The following is an 18,282-nucleotide window of genomic DNA, read 5'->3' as shown; positions in this document are numbered from 1 at the left end:
CTGTTGCCACCGCGCTATTTGTGATCGTCGAGGGAAAGTAACTAACTAAGCAAGTTAATCATCTTGATTTAGTTAAATTGACGAATTTCATTGTATTTTGATTTGGAACTTTAATCTCCATCCTGCCATCGAGACTCAACCCATCACGAACCAGAATGATCCATCTTACGCGAATGTAATTTCTCGTTTTCTCTCCAGGGCTATTTAAAAACTCTTTGGGGGTAAGGCTCCGTTATGGCGGTTGCTTACGCTTATAGCTTAGGTTCCAACCGAAAGAAATGCCGAAAATTCTTTTATCGGCAATTCAACAACGATCGTCTCGACGGTGATTAAACCAAAAATCTTTCTTCCTTCGAAAGAATCAGTCGGGCCCTACATTCGCGCCTCGACAACCATGGCCACTATATTGTGTTTCGATAGGGAGTCGGAGAAAGAGCTTCGAGTCGGAGTTATCTTACTGTTTCTGGTCTTCTATAACATTCTGACGGTGACCATCTCTCCGCTGTCGTTGGCCGATACGTCCAAAAACAACGGAGGCCCGCCCGATATGGAAACCTACCCCTTGACAGGTTCCAGCAGCGGCGACGCGCAAGTCGTACGCAAAAGCAAAGTGGAAATCTTGGGTTTCAATCTCAAAAGACACGTTGCCAGGCTACGCAAAGTTCCCAATAAGAAAGTTGAGCTAGTGTTCCTAGTGGACAGTTCGTCCTCCGTAGGTAGGTAAGGTTACGGTATTCGTGGAATTACGAGCGACTGTTTGTTTATCTAATATCAGTAGTAGCACCTGCGGATGTTTTGGTGTTTTTAGGTCGGTTTAATTAACATTGTTCAATTGAAAAGGTGCTGAGGATTTCTTCAACGAGCTGAAGTTTGTTCGGAAATTACTGGCAGATTTTACGGTTTCGGTAGAGGCGACAAGAGTGGCGGTCATCACTTTCAGTTCAAGAAGAAACGTTGTCAGACACGTTGATCATATCACCCAGCCTTCTCCGGATAACCACAAGTGCAAGTTACTGGAGGACCAGTTGGCTAGAATAACTTATGTGGGTGGAGGCACTTATACTCTCGGAGCTCTTCTACAAGCGCAGGTGAATGATTGACCTATGCAAGCCCTTTCAGACTGCAGAGAAACATTTTTTGAAATAGAGATTTTTTTAAAGGATGTTTTAAAATTCGCGCGAGCCAACTCGACGAAAGCGGTCTTTTTAGTAACAGACGGTTACTCTAACGCCGGGGATCCTCGTCCGGCCGCTAAGAAGCTCAAGGAAGATGGCGTTGAGATTTTCACCTTCGGAATTAGATTCGGAAACGTCCAGGAACTCACTGAAATGGCTTCCGATCCAGCCGAAGAACACTTGTACATTTTAGAAAGTTTTGAAGAGTTTGAAGCTCTAGCTAGGCGAGCTTTACACGAAGGTAACAGCCACAACAAACCACCATGAAAACGGTGGGTAGTACATAACAAGATTGGTTAATGATAGATTTGCAAATCGGCGACTACTTGGCTCAGCCGGATGCTTCCTGTAACCGTTTATGCTCCAAGGGCTTAGACTGTTGCGACAAAAAGGCGTCTTGTAAATGCGGTACTCACACTGGCCATTACGCTTGCTTATGTCATCCCGGCTTCTATGGAACTGGTCTCGAGGGAGACTGCTTACGTAAGATGATTTTCATTTTTAAGTGGCTTCATGCCGCGGAGAGTTTTGTTCGAACCCTGGCCGTTTTCCAGCTTGTCCAGAGGGAACTTACAAGGAAACTTCAGATCCCGGGGACGTCTCATCTTGTAAGCGTTGTCCGAACATCTTTCAGAATTCTTCTAAAGGAAGTTCGTCGGCCAAGAGTTGTCAGTGTAAAGCAGGTTATAAATCGGTTTCCAACGAGAGTCTTTGCGAAGTTGTACGATGTCCTCCTTTAAAAGCACCAGAACACGGATACTTTGTCAACGAAAACTGCGGAACTGCTTTCAACGCCGCTTGCGGTCTCGCGTGTGATCCAGGATTTCGCCTTGTTGGAAATAGCATTCGTCTCTGCGACGAAAATGGCTCTTGGACTGGTGAAGAGACCTCGTGCGAAAGTAAGTAAGAACAAGATGTATATGGAGGGAAAACTGTGTTAATTCGAGCGGCTTACTTGTTCCAAGTGAAAACCTGTTCAGTTCTTCAACCTCCTCGTTATGGAAAGATGAAATGCACCAAAGATAAGCCAATGTACGATGTCGAATGTACTTTTTCTTGCTTGCCCGGGTATACGCTTGTCGGTTCTTCCAAACGAACGTGTTTACCAATTGGTTTATGGGACGGATTGCCAGTCTTCTGTAGATGTAAGTACTTTATTTTTACATTAATTTTCGGCGTTCAGGAGAGGGGTAGTTAAATGTGAAACGTAAATAGCTGTGGCATGTTCGCCGCTCGTGGCACCCCAACACGGTTACATCAGTCCAAACAAGTGCGCCAGAAAAAAGATCAGCTACGGCGACGTTTGCTCTTTCAGTTGCGAGCTCGGGTACGTCATTTCCGGACCAAAACAAGTCAAATGCGGTGACGGAGGAACTTGGAACAACAAGTTAAACAAGACTAGATGCATTGGTAAGAACCGCTAAACATATCTTAGCCTTCCTTGATGCATTTTTTACATTCCGTAACTTTTCTTGCAGATAAGCAACCGCCGAGCCTAACTTGCCCGAAAAACATTGTGGTAAACGCGGAAGAGGTGCAAATGTACATCGGAGCCATGGTTCGATGGACATTACCGGAAGTAATGGATAACAGCGGCGAAGAACCAAATCTATTGGTAATACCCGCTGTTTTCCCACCTCGAATATTTCTAATCGGTACCAACACCATCACCTACATCGCCGAAGATAAAAATAACAACAAAGCCGAATGTTCTTTCAAAATAACAGTTCGAGGTTCGTTCCCAAACAAACAAACATACGTCACTTTTTTAGTTGCGCTTTAACCACAATCTTTATGGTAGATACATATCCTCCGACTATTGACCTCTGTGAGTCCCCACCTCCTGTTTTCAGCCGTGTGGTTCCTGTCAAAGTGACATGGCCTGAACCCGCTTTTTCGGATAATTCTGGTGACGCAGTCAGCTTATCATATCCCGTTATTCCTAAAGATGGGTTTCCCTACGGAGATACTAAGCTGAAATACCAAGCTAAAGATTCCTCCGGGAACATTAATACCTGCGTTATAACCGTTACCGTTCAAGGTAAATTAGATCAAAAGTGGGAGGGGCCTAGCGTTTGCTTTAATGGTGTTTATTGGAATTAGAGCACTCGTGCACGTATCCTCCCGAACCCGTTAATGGTTTGATGAACTGCACAGAAAACAGTAGCCAAGTTTCATGTACCATCAGTTGCCTACCTGGGTTCGCCTTTGTGGAAACACCGAAAGAAGTTTATAGATGCGCTTACGATGGCGTTTGGCATCCGTCTGACGTTTTCCCCGATTGTTCCGAAACAGAATTGTCCAATTCCGTTGTCCAAATTGGCTTAGTGTCATTGGCCATTAATAAAAGTGACTTGGGTTGCTCCGATTACTTTCTCTTAGACCAACTTCAGAAACATTTCAAAAGAAAAATCGCCCAACGTATCGACGGAGTCTGCGCGAATGACGTTCATTGCTCCGTAGAAAACCCATTGTTAACTTGCAATCGGAATCGAGAAAGGCAAGAAGAGGAAACCAACAGGATAAGCAGGAAACGCCGGACTCTGAGCAGACAAAGAAGAAATGACCCTGGTGATGTTACTTCAAGAAATATACTTGTAGAATTTCAACTGGCAGGTAAGTACGTCATTTTTGACCTAAATCTTAAACCCTATACGGGATGGGAACACTCTGTGCTCTCTAAATCAAAGTCGCTCTCAGTACTCGCTGTTTACACCTAGGTGTTGGGGGAACGTATATTAGATTTATATTATTTCTGGTATATCAACGTCACTCGAAATTATTTATGATTTAAAACCGATCACTGTTTAAAGGAATTAAATGAGTGTGTTCTAATACCTTCACTCCATATGCTCTGGTTACAAAATATTCCTTAATTTGCTGATTCCTTTTAGAAAATTTTAAATTGATTGTTAGGAACGGTTGAGAAGAACAGTCAGGAATTCCTTTTATCGAACGTTAAAAAAGCGATGGACACTTTGGAAAAAGCTGCGGAAACGGGGGAACTGGATGTGACAATGGGAAGTAACTACTTCCGCCTAGAGTCTATTCATTTCCCTGGACGCGAACCTAAATTTCGTTGCAGTCAGGGAAGCGTTCCTCTCAACAATACTTGCGGTCAGTTTTTTACTTAGTTACCCAGTTGACCATTAAAGTGTGTCCAACTAGTTACAATCGTTGCTTCTCTACCCCTGCCTGCCTATAGTTAAGTGTCCAATCGGTACCTTCTTCAACGTTATATCCGAAGAATGTGAGGCTTGCGGTTTGGGAACTTATCAGTTTCAAGAAGGGCAAGTGTCGTGTTTGGTCTGTCCAGATAAGACGTCCACTACTAAAGGACAGTCTAAGAGTGTCGGGGAGTGTAAAGGTATGTGGTTAAAGAATCATTTAACAAGGGAATGATTTTTTAAAGGTTCTTTCCGAATTAGCTCAATGTTTACCCGGAAGTTTCTCGTCGACTGGCTTGGAAGTATGTCAGACATGCGCGCAAGGTTTTTATCAGCCATTATACGCGCAGACCTCATGCCTCGAATGCCCGGCTGCTACCGTAACTTGGAGAAGAGGAACGCGTCACTTAAAAGACTGTCAAGGTAAAGTATAATGAGTAGTAACGTAAGTGACATAATAACAATAAATAAGATATGCACTTTCAATTGCTTTATTGCTTTGTCTGAAGCGAAATTTATTGAGGAATTGAGGTTTGGGTTGGCGTAAAACGTTTTTATCAAACAACTTTTCAAGGTTGAGAGCCATGCGGTTAGAAACATGTTTTTAATACTTGACAGAAATCTGTCAACCTGGATCTGTTTCGAGAACGGGTCTTCGTCCCTGCTTTTCCTGTCCTGACGGATATTACCAGCCTGGAAAGGGTCGTAAAGTTTGTTTCCGGTGTCCCAATGGTCAACCAACGAATAAAAGAGGAGCACACGCCTTGTCAGATTGCAGTGATTATAACGACGAAGCATCAGCGTTATCCCAAATAGAGATATTACCGGTTAATGACTGCTTTTCAGTGCCTTGTCTCCATGGGAGCACGTGCGAAGCTCAAGAATTTGGATACGTTTGTCACTGTAAAATAGGATATAAAGGTTAGTACGAGTAGCGTTTTCCTCAAAGACACAGTTGCACTTCTCTCCCCCTGATCTCACTATCCGATCGAGCTATGATTGCTGAATAACGGACCATTATGTCTATAATACCTAAGAAGGATTTTCAATTAGCATTTATATTGCCAGACCTGTATAATTATTTCGTCCGACCTCAAGTCACTTGAATTGTAAACTAGAATGATTAACAATTCGTTTAAAGGAATTCATTGTGACGTGGACATCGATGAATGTTCATCGCAACCTTGTTTCAACAACGCCACTTGTCAAGATCTTGTCAACGGTTATAAATGTATTTGCGAATCGGGCTTTACCGGCTCAACGTGCCAAACGGAAATAGACGAGTGCATGAGTAGACCGTGTCAAAATGGAGCCACGTGCGTAGACAAGGTTAACGGTTTCAATTGCAAATGTCTACCAGGATACGCTGGTAAATAGTTCATTTAGCATCGAGTCGTTACCACCCGCTCAAATATATTTGTAAACAGGTTCGTACTGTGAAGTCGATGTCAACGACTGCGCAAATAGACCTTGTCAAAATGGTGGCACTTGCATTGACAAAGTTGCCGATTACAATTGCCAATGCCCTGTTGGCTTTTCTGGAACAAATTGCGAAATAAATATTGACGATTGCGCCAGTAATCCCTGTCGCCATAACGCTACATGCATTGATGGAATTCACTCCTTTAGGTTTGTGACACGTGATCGATAATCAGATTTGAAATAGTTGAATGATTAAGTTATACTTCGGAAACAGATGCGATTGTTTACCAGGTTTCGAAGGCGATTTATGCGAGAAAGATATTGACGAGTGCCAATCGCATCCGTGTTTGAATAACGCCACTTGTCATAATATCGTAGCGGGATTTCTGTGTCAATGTGCGCCATCATTCAGCGGACAGCTTTGCGAAACTGGTAACTTGCCTATCACGCTTGATCATTTCCAGATTAAAACCTTCAATATGAATAGAATTATCTTCGGAGTTCATGGTTCAATTTGTCTCCGCTGGAACTTTGGATTTTATTAAAGTAGATCAGTTACGTCATTCTCTGGACCAATTTACTCTTTGCTTGTGGTTGAACACCACTGATAGGGGAAACTACGGAACACCATTTTCCTACGCCACCGATGATTTCGATAATGCTCTTACTCTGACCGATTACAGCGGGTATTAGTCGATGACGCGTCGGAAGTTCATAACAGGAAGTGACTGTTTTGAACTTCCGGTCAAGTATTTTGTTATTACTGGAAGATAAGCTGGGATTTCCTGGTAGGTTTGTTTTATACGTCAACTCCAAAAGAGTAGTTAGCGACGTGACTGCCAATGATGGACAATGGCGCCATATTTGCGTCGTTTGGAAGTCCAAGGATGGATCGTGGTCCATTTACAAAGACGGGCTGGAAAGTGATAAAGGAATTGATTTGGCCACTGGAACCACTATTTCAAGTAAGACTACTCTAATTTGGCCACGGGTATGAAGGTAAAAATAACCTTATACTTGTAGAGGACGGAACATTGATTCTCGGTCAAGAGCAAGACCGTCGTGGTTCGAGTTTCAGCGCCCAAGAATCCTTCATCGGGAGCTTATCACTGGTTAACCTGTGGAGTAGAACTCTTACCTCTGAAGAAATATCCCGAATTGTAACTCGTTGTGACAAGCACAACGGAGACGTTTTGGCTTGGCCTGATTTTCAGCCAGGGTTCAGGGGACAACTGAACTCGAAAACATCGCAATTTTGTCACGGTATTTCCTCTTTGCTTCCGAAGTAATTCCACTTATCTTGCCGTAAGTACATCGTTTCCGTTTTTGTAGAATGTCAGAAAGATATCTCCATTGGAAACGGGACCGTTTTGGTTCGTGGTAATAAACCGGGCGCCAACGCGACTTACACTTGCTACGCTGGCTACCAATTAACGGGGATGGTCAAGAGAATTTGCACCATATTCGGAACTTGGTCCGGAAATGCTCCTAAGTGTTCCAGTAAGTTTTAGCCTATTGAACCTTTTTTGTGTTTTTGCCTATTTTTTTCGAAGGCGAGCTTTGCATTTTATTGCGTAATGGCTCTCGATCTTAGGAGTAAGCTGCGGATATCCGCCATCCTTAAAAAATGGAAGATACACGGGATTCAAGTTCCTGTATAAAGACAGTGTCACGTATAATTGCTCTGATGGCTTCAGACTTGTCGGAAACTCCGTAAGAACTTGCACAGCTGATAAAACGTGGAGCAACGATCCACCCATATGTGAAGGTTAGCTTCTTAATTACTAATCATCTCACCCTAATTACTAACTAAGAAAATACGGGGTCACGTTTCACTAATTCAGTAAAAATACATTAATGATTAGAAATTACTTGCGAGCCGATTTCTCCACCGATTAACGGCAAGATCGATTACGATTCTCCAATCGATCAAAAGATCAAACCAGGAAAGACATTACGGATATCGTGCCAAGAAGGTTATCGTTTAGATGAAATTGAAAAGATCAAATGCTTGGAAACGGGATTATGGAGCAGTAAAATGCCCATTTGTCAACCGAAATCGTGTCAATTGCCGCCAACAGTAAGTAGAGCTTAATTTATTTATTAAAAATGTATTGTGTGGCTTGGGTCAAATTTACGCCTATTGTAGGTCCCCGATAGCGCCGTTTTAGGAAAGAAACGCGATTTCAAAGTTGGCGATTGGGTGAAATACCAATGTGACTTGGGATACCAATTGCGCGGAAACGATACTATTCAATGCGGAGTCAAAAGCCAATGGGTAAGAATGATTTAATTGGTATTTTGATTGATCTGTTAATATTAATTTAGTTAGGAGGTTAGGTCAAATAAAAAATATCTTGATTTGTAAAGGTTGGAGCAGTTCCAAAATGCGAAAGGAAATCATGCGGGTCTCCTCCAAAGTCCCCGAACTCCGCGGTGACTGAAAGCATTCTTCACTTCGGTGAATTGGCCAATTACGAGTGCCTCATGGGATACGAGCTAACGGACGGAGATTCGCAATTAGAATGCCTTGAAAATCAAAGCTGGGGTGGTCGCCTCGCAAAATGTACCGCCATTAACTGCCCCAGTCTCATTCCGCCTCTTCACGGAGTCATCGACCCAGCCGGTAATTGGACTCTCCATTCCGTCGTCAACTACTCTTGTAAATCTGGTTACCAACTAGCGGTTCGTATTTGAGTTCATAGGAACCTTTTATCTAAGCCCCCAAGACTTACGATAATAACCTTATGGGGTTTCAGGGGGTGAAGTCGAGAAAATGTTTGGCTAACGCAGAATGGAGTGGGGATGAACCAAAATGTCATCCTATTCTTTGCGGACCACCCAAGTCGATACCAAACGGAAGGTTATATTCTAATTCTTCAGCGCAATTCCGCTTAGTTAGCCTTGGCCCTTGAGAAATGCGTCATTGAGAGCTACTACTAATACGTTGTCACGGTTTCGGTGACAGGGCAAAGCTCAACGTTAGCCTTGCTTATTTCGACGCCATTGTTGCTTTGTAATAATTAGGGTAACATCTGCTGGTTAATGTATATTTTAAATTAATGAATTTCAGATTTCTTGGTGACGACTTCACCGTGGGTAATACGGTGGTATACAGTTGCAATAATGGTTACAAGATCCTAGGAAAAGCTGAAATAACATGCGGTATGAACGGCCTATGGATCTTAGACGCCCCTATTTGCGAACCGGTTACATGTCCCGAACCCAGGAACCAAGATCACGGTATAGTTCTCGTTTCCGGTTCTTTTTTCGGTCAAAGAGCCGAGTATCGATGTTTGAATGGATACGAATTGGTGGGCACCTCCAGTTCCGTTTGCCGGGAAAATGGGAAATGGGATCCGCCTACTCCAACGTGCAAGCCTGTTTCTTGCGGAGCCGCGCCCACGGTAGGTGTCATAAATTTAACATAATATAAGGTTTAGTGACCGTAAATGCGGAAAACTTGCCAGTGCACGCGAAAAACACGGATGGATACACTGATGTCGTTGAAATATTTTATCAGGTTGAAAGTGCCGAGGTCAATTCGACCGGAAGTGAATACGGTTCAAGCGCGAAATACGTTTGTCAACGTGGCTTCAAATTTAGAAGCAATTCGGAAACGGTTTCATTGTTTTGTTTGGAGAACGGAACATGGAGTCAGCCCTATCCTTATTGCGACATTGTTCGGTGTCCAGTGCCGCTACCCATCGCTAATGGAAACCCCCATTATTTAGACAACGTGTAAGTGCTTCATATTTCATTCTTGCTGTTCCGTATTTAACATCGTGTACCAATACCAATGGCCCCGTTCCCCTGACGATTAACGTTGCAATCTAGGTTTAATTCAACTGTAGAATACTACTGCGACAAAGGCTATAGACTTGAGGGATCAGTCCAAAGAGTTTGTCAAGCTGATGGTACATGGTCCGATGAAAAACCACGCTGCGTAAGAGTTCGATGTTCGGTACCATTGAAACCTCTACACGCCAAACTTAAAACGGACGAGGAACTTTATTACGGCTCCGAAGCCGTTTACACTTGCGAAATTGGCCACGAAATCAAATCTGCTTGGGTAAATATTCTAATTTTGTACTTACACGCCTTCAACCGTACTTATTCATTTTATTACGTGGCACAAGGCCTCGGGTGTCTCGTACGTAAGGATATGTCAAGAAGATGGTACTTGGAGTGGTAATGAACCCGAATGTCTTGCCGTTGTTTGCGACAAGGAATCGTTGCAACTGGAGCGTGGCCGAGTGTATGGTACTGAGTTCCACTTCGGATCCATCCACCAGTACGCTTGTGACCCCGGTTTTAAACTGGTCGGTCCCGAAACTAGAGAATGTGGCGCCGATAAGAAATGGACTGGCGAAAAGCCTTTTTGCCAAATTATACAATGTCCAGAACCCCTGAGCCTCGTCAATGGAAATGTGGTCAAGCCATTAGCTCGAAAGTAATATAAATACCTTATACCATACCATAGGAACCAAAAACGTATGAGTCCCTGAAAAAAGCGGGGCGACTAAAGAAATGTTTTAATTACAGCTTTGGTGATACTATCACATTTATTTGTGATAAAGGACATCGACTAGTTGGCCCTAAAACCTCGACTTGCGTGAATAGCGGCGAATGGAGCCATCCAACACCGGACTGCGTCAAAATTAACTGTAGTCAACCAAATGTTATCGAACACGGCGTAGCTTACATCAAAAGGTTAGTATTAACAGAAAATTCGTTTGCGGCAAAACGGGCGCTGGCTTATAAATTTGAAAATTCCTTACACTTTTGCTTTTCAAATTTAAAGTTTCCAGCTCTTCAAAAATGTATAATGTCACGTGTATAGGAAAAACATTTAAATCGTAATTTGGGATTAAATATGATCTTAAAAACTACTAAATTGGGTCAGAATTAATAATTTTATAAATATAAAATCGTACACCGGTGTATTGCGGGCTAAAGCTTTACAGGGGCCCGTAGGAAATACATTATAAGCTTTACCCCTGGAAGTGGGTTTCACTTGAATTTTCGCACGCTTTTACAAATAACACTAAATAATATTATGTGTTTGTTGTCTCTACGTTAATATTCCTTAAACCTTTGTTTTTCAATTTGATCTTAAAAACTACTAAATTGGATCAGATTTAATAATTTTGTAAAAATAAAATCGTACACTGTTGTATTGCGGGCTAAAGTTTTACAGGGGCCCGTAGGAAATACATTATAAGCTTTACCCCTGGAGGAGGCTTTCACTTGAATTTTCGCACGCTTTTACAAATACACAAAATAATATTATTTGTTTTGTTGTCTATACGTTAATATTCGTTAAACCTTTGTTTTTCAACTTTGAAATTCCGCGCGCTCTGAAATTAATTGGTTTTTCTTTTCATAGCTTGTCTTACGGGTCAGTAGTCCGTTATCAGTGTGGACGAGGTTACGAACTCCATGGTCCAGAAGAGAGGCAATGCCAAGAAAACGCTCATTGGAGCTCGGATGAACCTTTTTGTCGAAGAATTCAATGCCCAACACTGCCCAAAATCGCCAACAGTAATATTCCCGAAGTTATTTATTACTCAGGAGATGTTGTGCCCATCGTTTGTCCCAAAGGTTATCGAGTCGTGCCTGAGAATGCCACACTTAAATGTGAATTTAACGGTAAGCCGAATGATTGATCTTATAAACCCTAGTAAATCAAGGTAATTTTATGTTTCAAATTTCTTTTAAGGTAATTGGAAAGGCGATATTAGTTCTCGTTGCGACAGAATTATTTGTCCAAAACCGAATGAAATTAAATTCGGCGATTTCAAAGGCGATGATTACGCTTTTCAAAGTAAAATCACTTATTTCTGTCGCGAGGGATTTGAACTTGTAGGTCAAGAAACGTTAACGTGCGGTGTCGACGGCAATTGGAACTACCGATCTCCAATTTGCGTTGGAACCAAATGTCCCCCTTTATCTAAAATCCAAAACGGTTTTCGCAATTCATCGGAAAACAAATACGGGGCGGTCATAACTTTCAGCTGCGATCCTGGCTACGTTTTATCCGGAGAACCAAGGCTCATTTGCCAAATAGATAATACCTGGAGTGGAAAAATACCTCGTTGCGACCCCGTTAATTGTACTAATGAGTTAAATGTCACTAATGGTTTTTGTTCATTCGATTCCATTCACTTCGGCTCCGAATTAAAGTGCGCTTGCGACGAAGGTTTTCGTCTTCACGGCCCTAGCGTCATTACTTGTAGGGAAAACGGTAAATGGTCAGGTGGTGATGAGATGCCAATTTGCGCTCCCGTCTCCTGTCCCATACCCGCTAGCTTAAATAATGGATTAGTTTATTTGACAAGAATACGGGATAGTCTCGGGAAATACGTCATACACTCGGCTACTAAAAGAGTCTCTTCACGGCGTAGCTTAGTCGGGGTTGATGTTAGACGCGGCGATATTCGAGTCGATGGTAATTTCATTCTGTCAGAGTCCAAAAACGAAGCCTTTCTTTACAACGATGAATTAACGTACGAATGTAACGACGGATACGAATTGATCGGAGTAACTATTCGGGTTTGCGGTCCCGATGGTACTTGGTCCAACGAAGATCCAGTTTGCGTTTTGGTTGTATGCGAAGATCCACCGACTCCCTCTAATGGCTACGTGACGTTTCAAGTACCACCGGTTTACGGTTCAGAAGCCGAATTTCAATGCGATACGGGTTACGAAGTTAAGTTTGGTTCTGCTAATCGTAGATGTTTATCGAACCGAAATTGGTCGGGCTTAGAATCGGTTTGTGGGCTTATAGAATGTCCAGTTCCTTCATCCTTGGATAATGGACACATACAGTTTTCTTCAATTACCTTTAACAGTTTAGCGATATACGCTTGTGATGAAGGTTTTGTATTGGAAGGAGAGCCGGTAAGGACATGCGAGGCTAACCGAACGTGGACTGGAAACTCTCCAGAATGTATTTTAGTCGAGTGTCCCGATTTACCAATCCCGCGACACGGAATCATCCAGTACGAAGGGCGCCGTACAGTTGGCTCTACTGTCGAGCTAGTGTGCGATTCGGGTTACGAAGTTGCTCAGGCAACTCCGTATTCAATTACGTGCAGGTTAGACGGCAATTGGAATGGCAATTTTAACGACTGCGTGCCTATTACTTGCCCGGATATAACCTCTATACCGAACGGACAAATAACCCTTTCTAACAGTAATCTTTTCGAGTCCACTTTTGAACTCAAGTGCAACATCGGATACCTTTTGGTTGGTAGTGAAAAAAGAGTTTGTCAGGCTGATAGATCCTGGAGCGGAGTTGAGAGTAGTTGTCAACCCGTTACTTGTCAACTATTAACAGTTCCAGGTCACGGGACACTGACTCTCACCGGAATTACTTACAACAGCGAAGCCAAGTTTAATTGCCACGAAGGTTATCGATTGATTGGTTTTAAAAGCACCAGGTGTCTCGAGAATTCAACATGGAGTAATCCGCCGCCAAAATGTCAAATAGTCACGTGCCCAAATCTCGCCGATATTGAAGATGTTTTCGTCCACGGCAAATCGAACATATTTAAGAGCTTAGTATCTTTCTCTTGTCGACCGAAATACCGTCTAAATGGACCGGAGAAAATCGAATGTATGTTGAATGGAGATTGGTCGGGACCCATTCCGAGTTGCGTCAGGTACGAGTGCGACGACTTACCACAAATTGAAAATTCCATTAATTTTGGTAGAGGTTCATTCATCCTCAACTCTACGCTAGTGGTAAGTAATTCTTTGCAATATATAGAAGCAAAGGGAAACCAGCATTGCCGGTCAGAACATTTTTGCTAATTTTAGCTTAAAATATATAAAGCGCGTCCATAGATTATAACGAACCAGTATTCTAAATATTAATGATACAGGTTGAATCGTCGATAAAGCTGTAGGTTAAATTTCTGGTCGCCATTTTTCATTTACTCCTATAGTAACGTCCCTTCTTCAGCTTCCTAAATAGAGCGGTTTGGGCTGGGTGTTGATTATCAATCAGTATGTCCGTCTGTACTTTTACTTATGAAGTCCTTGTCACCTCCCTAGATTCAGTGCCTTAATGGTTTCAGGCTGGAAGGCAACGCCCATCTCGATTGCGATTACCAAGGACATTGGAAATCACGCGGAATTCCGCCACGTTGCGTTTTAGTGACGTGCGACAAACCGATGGAAATTGCCAATGGTTTTCATAATGGCACGGGTGGGAAGTTATTGCTTCCCGGATCTGTTGTCGAATTCGAATGTGATCCGGGGTACATAATAATGGGAAAAAATCAATCCATCTGTCAACGTGACGGAAAATGGTTTCCAGATTCGCCTGTTTGTTATAAAATATGCCAAAATCCACCGGAAATAGCCCATGGTAAGGGTATCGTTGAGGAACATCATGATGGAACGTACGAGTTGATTTATACATGCGATGAAGGTTACAAACTCGTTGGCAACGATCGTGATTTATGCGACAAGGATAAGTTAAATTGGTTATTCAATAGGTAATATAGTAAGTAACATAATAACGATAAGCATATGAGTCAAACTCTCTGTTATGGTAAAGGACTTGGTGCGAAAGGATCGTTTGCTCCGAGCTGATAAGCGTGACACGAGCGACCATCTCGATTACCGATAATGGGGTCGGCAGTGTGGCCAAGTACACTTGCGATAAAGGGTTTCGATTGATTGGAAACTCGTCGCTAATATGTTCGGCAAATGGCGAATGGAAGGGGCGGGTGCCAAGATGCGAATCCCTTCCGTGCTTACCTCCAGAAGCTCCACAAAACGGATTCGTCATACTCAAAGAACGAAACTCTAGCGCCGCCATTGTCAGCAATAACACGGTTGATATGGCCATCTTTCGCTGCGCCGTGGGATATTCCTTGGTAGGGAATAACATCGCCATATGTAAAGAGGGCCGGTGGTTAAATAAACCTCCTATTTGTCAAGGTAAGCCAACATTTATTTGGAGACCATATAAGAAAAGCCCTTTGTGGCGAATATAAAGGGCGCTAGCAGCCTTTGTTTTTGAAATTACGCGCGTTTTAACAACTCCCCCAATGGTCTATTGACATGTCGGTCGTAAGGAAGGAAGTAAAAGTTATTTAATGATATTAATGTTTGTGATTTAACAGCGACAGATTCTTGCAGTCCTCCTTGTAGTGAAAATGGTGTTTGTGTCCGAGGCTCTTGTCAGTGTAGACACGGTTACACTGGACCAGAATGCTCACAACGTAAGTTCACATCTTTGGAAGATACTTTTCCAAACGCGCGACCATTGGTCAGTTTGGAAAAGCATCCTGCCTTAATGAGTCTTTGTAAGTATTTGGGTCAAATTGTAATTTTCGCAGCGATTTGCATCCTTCCTTGTTTGCATGGAGGATGGTGTCGAGTTCCTTACCAATGCCAATGCAGACCTGGATTCCGAGGTGATAGGTGCCAAATTCGCGTCAAAAAAATTATTTCACGATCTTCTAAAATTCTTACCAACTGAAGCAACTCCTACTTAAAGGGAGGATGAAGTAGAAAATCAAGTGATTTTTTATCGATTCTTCTACTAATTGTAAGACCAGTCTGCATAGTCAAACATTCAGGAAATACTTCCGAAAGATTTTAAAATTCAAATTAGGTTCAGATTTTAAGGATAATTTTAAGGAAGGTCCTCCGACCAAATCGCGTAACGCCCTGCCTTTTTATTGACAAAATTCTCGTGGCACGCTCCATCTCTCGCGCCACGATTATCACGTCGCGCGCGAATTTTATCAAATCTCGTGATGAATTTCCTTCAACACGGAACGTGCCACGAGAATTTTGTTAATAAAAAGACAGGGCGTTACGCGATTGGTCGGAGGACTTTCTTTAAAATTATCCTTAAAGTGTGAACCTAAATTGAATTTTAAAATCTTTCGGAAGTATTTCGTGAATTTCTCACTATGCAGACTGGTAGAAGAATTGATAAAAAATCACTTGATTTTCTACTTCACCCTCCCTTTAAAAATGATCATTTTAAAAAGTGGGCGGGGCTTAGGAATCCGTCCATAAGCTGTGTCAAGTGTGTGTGTGTGGGAGGGGGGGGGGTAGAGGAAATAATTTTGAACTTAAATACATGTGGTTACATATTGATTTTATGAATAAATATCACAACATAAATTACATTAATAAATTAAGTGGTAAAATATCACAACATGAATTACATTAATAAACTAATTGGTAAAATATCACAATGAATTAATAAATTAGCAAAATTATAATTATAAAAATAGAGGAAATTAAATTAATGCAATTTGAGATCAAATAAATAATGACTATATACTTAATACATGGAAAATTAAATGTTACGTGTTCAATTACGCGTTTTGAATCTTAAGCGCAAATGCGAGTATTTGTCGGGAGATTTCTTGTTTTAAGGCTTCCTGAGTTGCATTGGGATTTGAACGCACATAACTGGCGATTGCCGCTATGGCTTCGTTCTGCAAAAAATATCAATGATATCAGTATTATAGTACCCCTTATACCACCCTTTATTGTCACATAATGTTTCGTACCCTGTATTTTTCTGTTTGGTCTTCGCCAAATACTTTCGACCATACTTGAGCAAAAAGTCTACAGCCAACAATGGCCTCATACCCGTCCTTCATGTCACCACCTTCTTTCAAATAAATGTACAAAGCCAATTGTTCCATCAGCTCCCCATTCTTCTCTATAAACTCGATTGCAGACATTGCTGCAAGTACCTCGCTTTACTAATTACAAAAAATTACTTATTTTGATGATTGACAACTGAAATGACAAGAAATGCACGTAAACAAAGGGAAAGGCCCTCAACTTAGGCCAGGGATGCTTGATATATCGACACTCTATAGGGATCGGCCTCTTCCTATACCCGTAATGTTAAAAAAAGGGGCAAGTTTTTGAGGCTGACGACAGCGCCATCTGAATTGCGGGAGCATCGTAACTATGTGATGATTCGTCTGCTAGTACGGAGAGGCCTATAAAAGTTTAAAAACAACGATGAAGAGAGTTATGTTCGTAATTAAAACATGAACGAAAACAACGAGAAGCTTATTTATTTGTATGAAATTTCAAGTTATTTCAGTGAGTAGTAGCTAATTAATATTAAACGTAGTATAAATAGGCGAATGTTTTCTTTTTAGTGTTGAATTTTAACAAGTTTTCTGTTAAGGAAACTTAAAAAGGGATAATTTTGGATATTTTACTTTGCTCCACAGTTAGGAACGGAACAAAAAGTACCAGGCAATTTAAAAAAAAATATTTTAATTTACAAATAGTTTTCAGTTTAAAAGAGTGAAAAGGTATGGAAAAGGCAATTTTGAGATAACTCGTTGAAATAGACCCTTAAAGAAAATAAACAAGCTGGACACCTTATATCGCCGAGTCCGGATTTTTTCAATAGAGTACAAACGCCATCTAGTGGCGAAAGGTTTCGTTGAATAAATTATAAAAACTTTACTAAGCCTTTGCCAAAATCTAAAACTGTGTAATTTCAATTACAAGCTTTGGAAATCTCCTTACCTTTCTACGATTTGAGACTCCATTGCGAAAAACAACAAGGTAATTACGTTGTGAGCTTGTGATAAAGTGAAATCTGCTCTAAAACAGTTCCTAAATCACATTCACCTGAAACTTCAGTTCCCAAGTTCCGCCATTAAATTTTTTAAAGTACACTTCCTTGCCACTACTGCGCAAAATCGGCCCATAGCCGTCTAAACCAATCAGATTAATATACTGATTACCCAGAATGCTCTGTCAATCCTCAAAAGACGGTTGGGAAATTTGAACGATTTTCTTTAAGGGTCTATTGCGCGGCCAATCTTTCGTAATTTGCGCCTTTTTTATTTCAACCAATCAGTAAATCATTTTCTTCCCGCCTTTGAATTTCTCGTGACTTGACGTCATGAATATAGTTACGCTGCTCCCCGACACCAGGCGTCCGATTTTTGAGACGGCTCGCTTTTTTACCCCACCTTTTGTCAAGAGAGGCCGATCCCTATAGAGTGTCGATATATCAAGCATCCCTGCTTAGGCTTAGCAGACACTGACAGTGACCAGGCTAGGAAATAAGACAGGTTTACAGGTCAAAAACCAGTTTATTAATAGCTTGGACCACTTTTTTTATTCAAAACGTGAGGGTCACTGGTCCCAATGACTAGTTTATTAATTCCTACTTTTATTAAAAATTGATATGGGGACCTCTTTAATTATTTTCATTTTAATATAAATTTCGACTCCATGAGTCCAGTTGTGTATACAACCCTAAGCCGAGAGAGATTTTTTTAGAAGAGAGAACGACCACAAGTCCTGGGACCAGTAGAAAAATAAATAGGGGAAGGGTCACTGGTCCCGGGACCAGTTTCATATTTAAGACATCAGGGGTCACTGGTCCGGAGGACTAGTTTAGAAATAAACCTTATTTCCAAGCCTGACAGTGACAGCTCTCACAATGCAGAGGTTATTAAGCTGGGATAAGTCATAATAAGCACAGCCTTGCACCC

At 41.7% G+C, this 18,282-nt stretch overlaps 2 protein-coding genes across 2 annotated transcripts; one reads left to right on the top strand and one right to left on the bottom strand.

Moving 5' to 3' along the window:
• The first annotated feature begins 17 nt into the window (after positions 1-17).
• LOC149674015 (sushi, von Willebrand factor type A, EGF and pentraxin domain-containing protein 1-like) lies at positions 18-15,808 on the top strand. Its single transcript, XM_089840039.1, has 37 exons — positions 18-716; positions 841-1,088; positions 1,161-1,416; positions 1,482-1,753; positions 1,786-2,074; positions 2,141-2,320; positions 2,391-2,585; positions 2,654-2,908; positions 2,977-3,216; positions 3,279-3,791; positions 4,092-4,292; positions 4,381-4,542; positions 4,604-4,765; positions 4,961-5,263; positions 5,484-5,711; positions 5,770-5,971; positions 6,039-6,196; positions 6,252-6,450; positions 6,557-6,729; positions 6,788-7,027; positions 7,097-7,264; positions 7,359-7,532; positions 7,630-7,844; positions 7,914-8,042; positions 8,135-8,449; positions 8,524-8,627; positions 8,838-9,171; positions 9,288-9,505; positions 9,602-9,836; positions 9,904-10,217; positions 10,310-10,477; positions 11,154-11,416; positions 11,487-13,513; positions 13,826-14,271; positions 14,334-14,719; positions 14,905-15,003; positions 15,121-15,808. Exons 1-37 carry the CDS (start codon positions 395-397, stop codon positions 15,261-15,263), a joined length of 10,536 nt encoding a protein of 3,511 aa, XP_089696165.1. The 5' UTR covers positions 18-394; the 3' UTR covers positions 15,264-15,808.
• A 64-nt stretch (positions 15,809-15,872) lies between these two features.
• On the bottom strand, positions 15,873-16,599 carry LOC149674014 (uncharacterized). The gene is made up of 2 exons (XM_089839846.1): positions 16,315-16,599; positions 15,873-16,239 (listed from the first exon to the last, which is right to left on the bottom strand). Exons 1-2 carry the CDS (start codon positions 16,489-16,491, stop codon positions 16,117-16,119), a joined length of 300 nt encoding a protein of 99 aa, XP_089695972.1. The 5' UTR covers positions 16,492-16,599; the 3' UTR covers positions 15,873-16,116.
• Positions 16,600-18,282: the final 1,683 nt, after the last annotated feature.

This window comes from Phalangium opilio, unplaced genomic scaffold (genome assembly GCF_054372755.1).
Source record: "Phalangium opilio isolate 3A_F unplaced genomic scaffold, DU_Popi_V2 ptg000048l_1, whole genome shotgun sequence".
Classification (NCBI taxonomy): Eukaryota; Metazoa; Arthropoda; class Arachnida; order Opiliones; family Phalangiidae; genus Phalangium; species Phalangium opilio.
Note: the sequence above shows the minus strand (reverse complement) of the source record. Positions and strands in the feature narration are given on the sequence as shown.

Bases quoted from the DNA above. Each gene is read 5' to 3' on its own strand.
- LOC149674014 (XM_089839846.1), bottom strand. From the start codon at position 16,491: ATGTCTGCAATCGAGTTTATAGAGAAGAATGGGGAGCTGATGGAACAA. The intron at 16,240-16,314 runs GTACGAAACATT...TATTTTTTGCAG, and splicing joins ACCAAACAGAAAAATACAGG to AACGAAGCCATAGCGGCAAT.
- LOC149674015 (XM_089840039.1), top strand. From the start codon at position 395: ATGGCCACTATATTGTGTTTCGATAGGGAGTCGGAGAAAGAGCTTCGA. The intron at 1,417-1,481 runs GTAACAGCCACA...GGTTAATGATAG, and splicing joins TAGGCGAGCTTTACACGAAG to ATTTGCAAATCGGCGACTAC. The intron at 6,197-6,251 runs GTAACTTGCCTA...CAATATGAATAG, and splicing joins CGGACAGCTTTGCGAAACTG to AATTATCTTCGGAGTTCATG.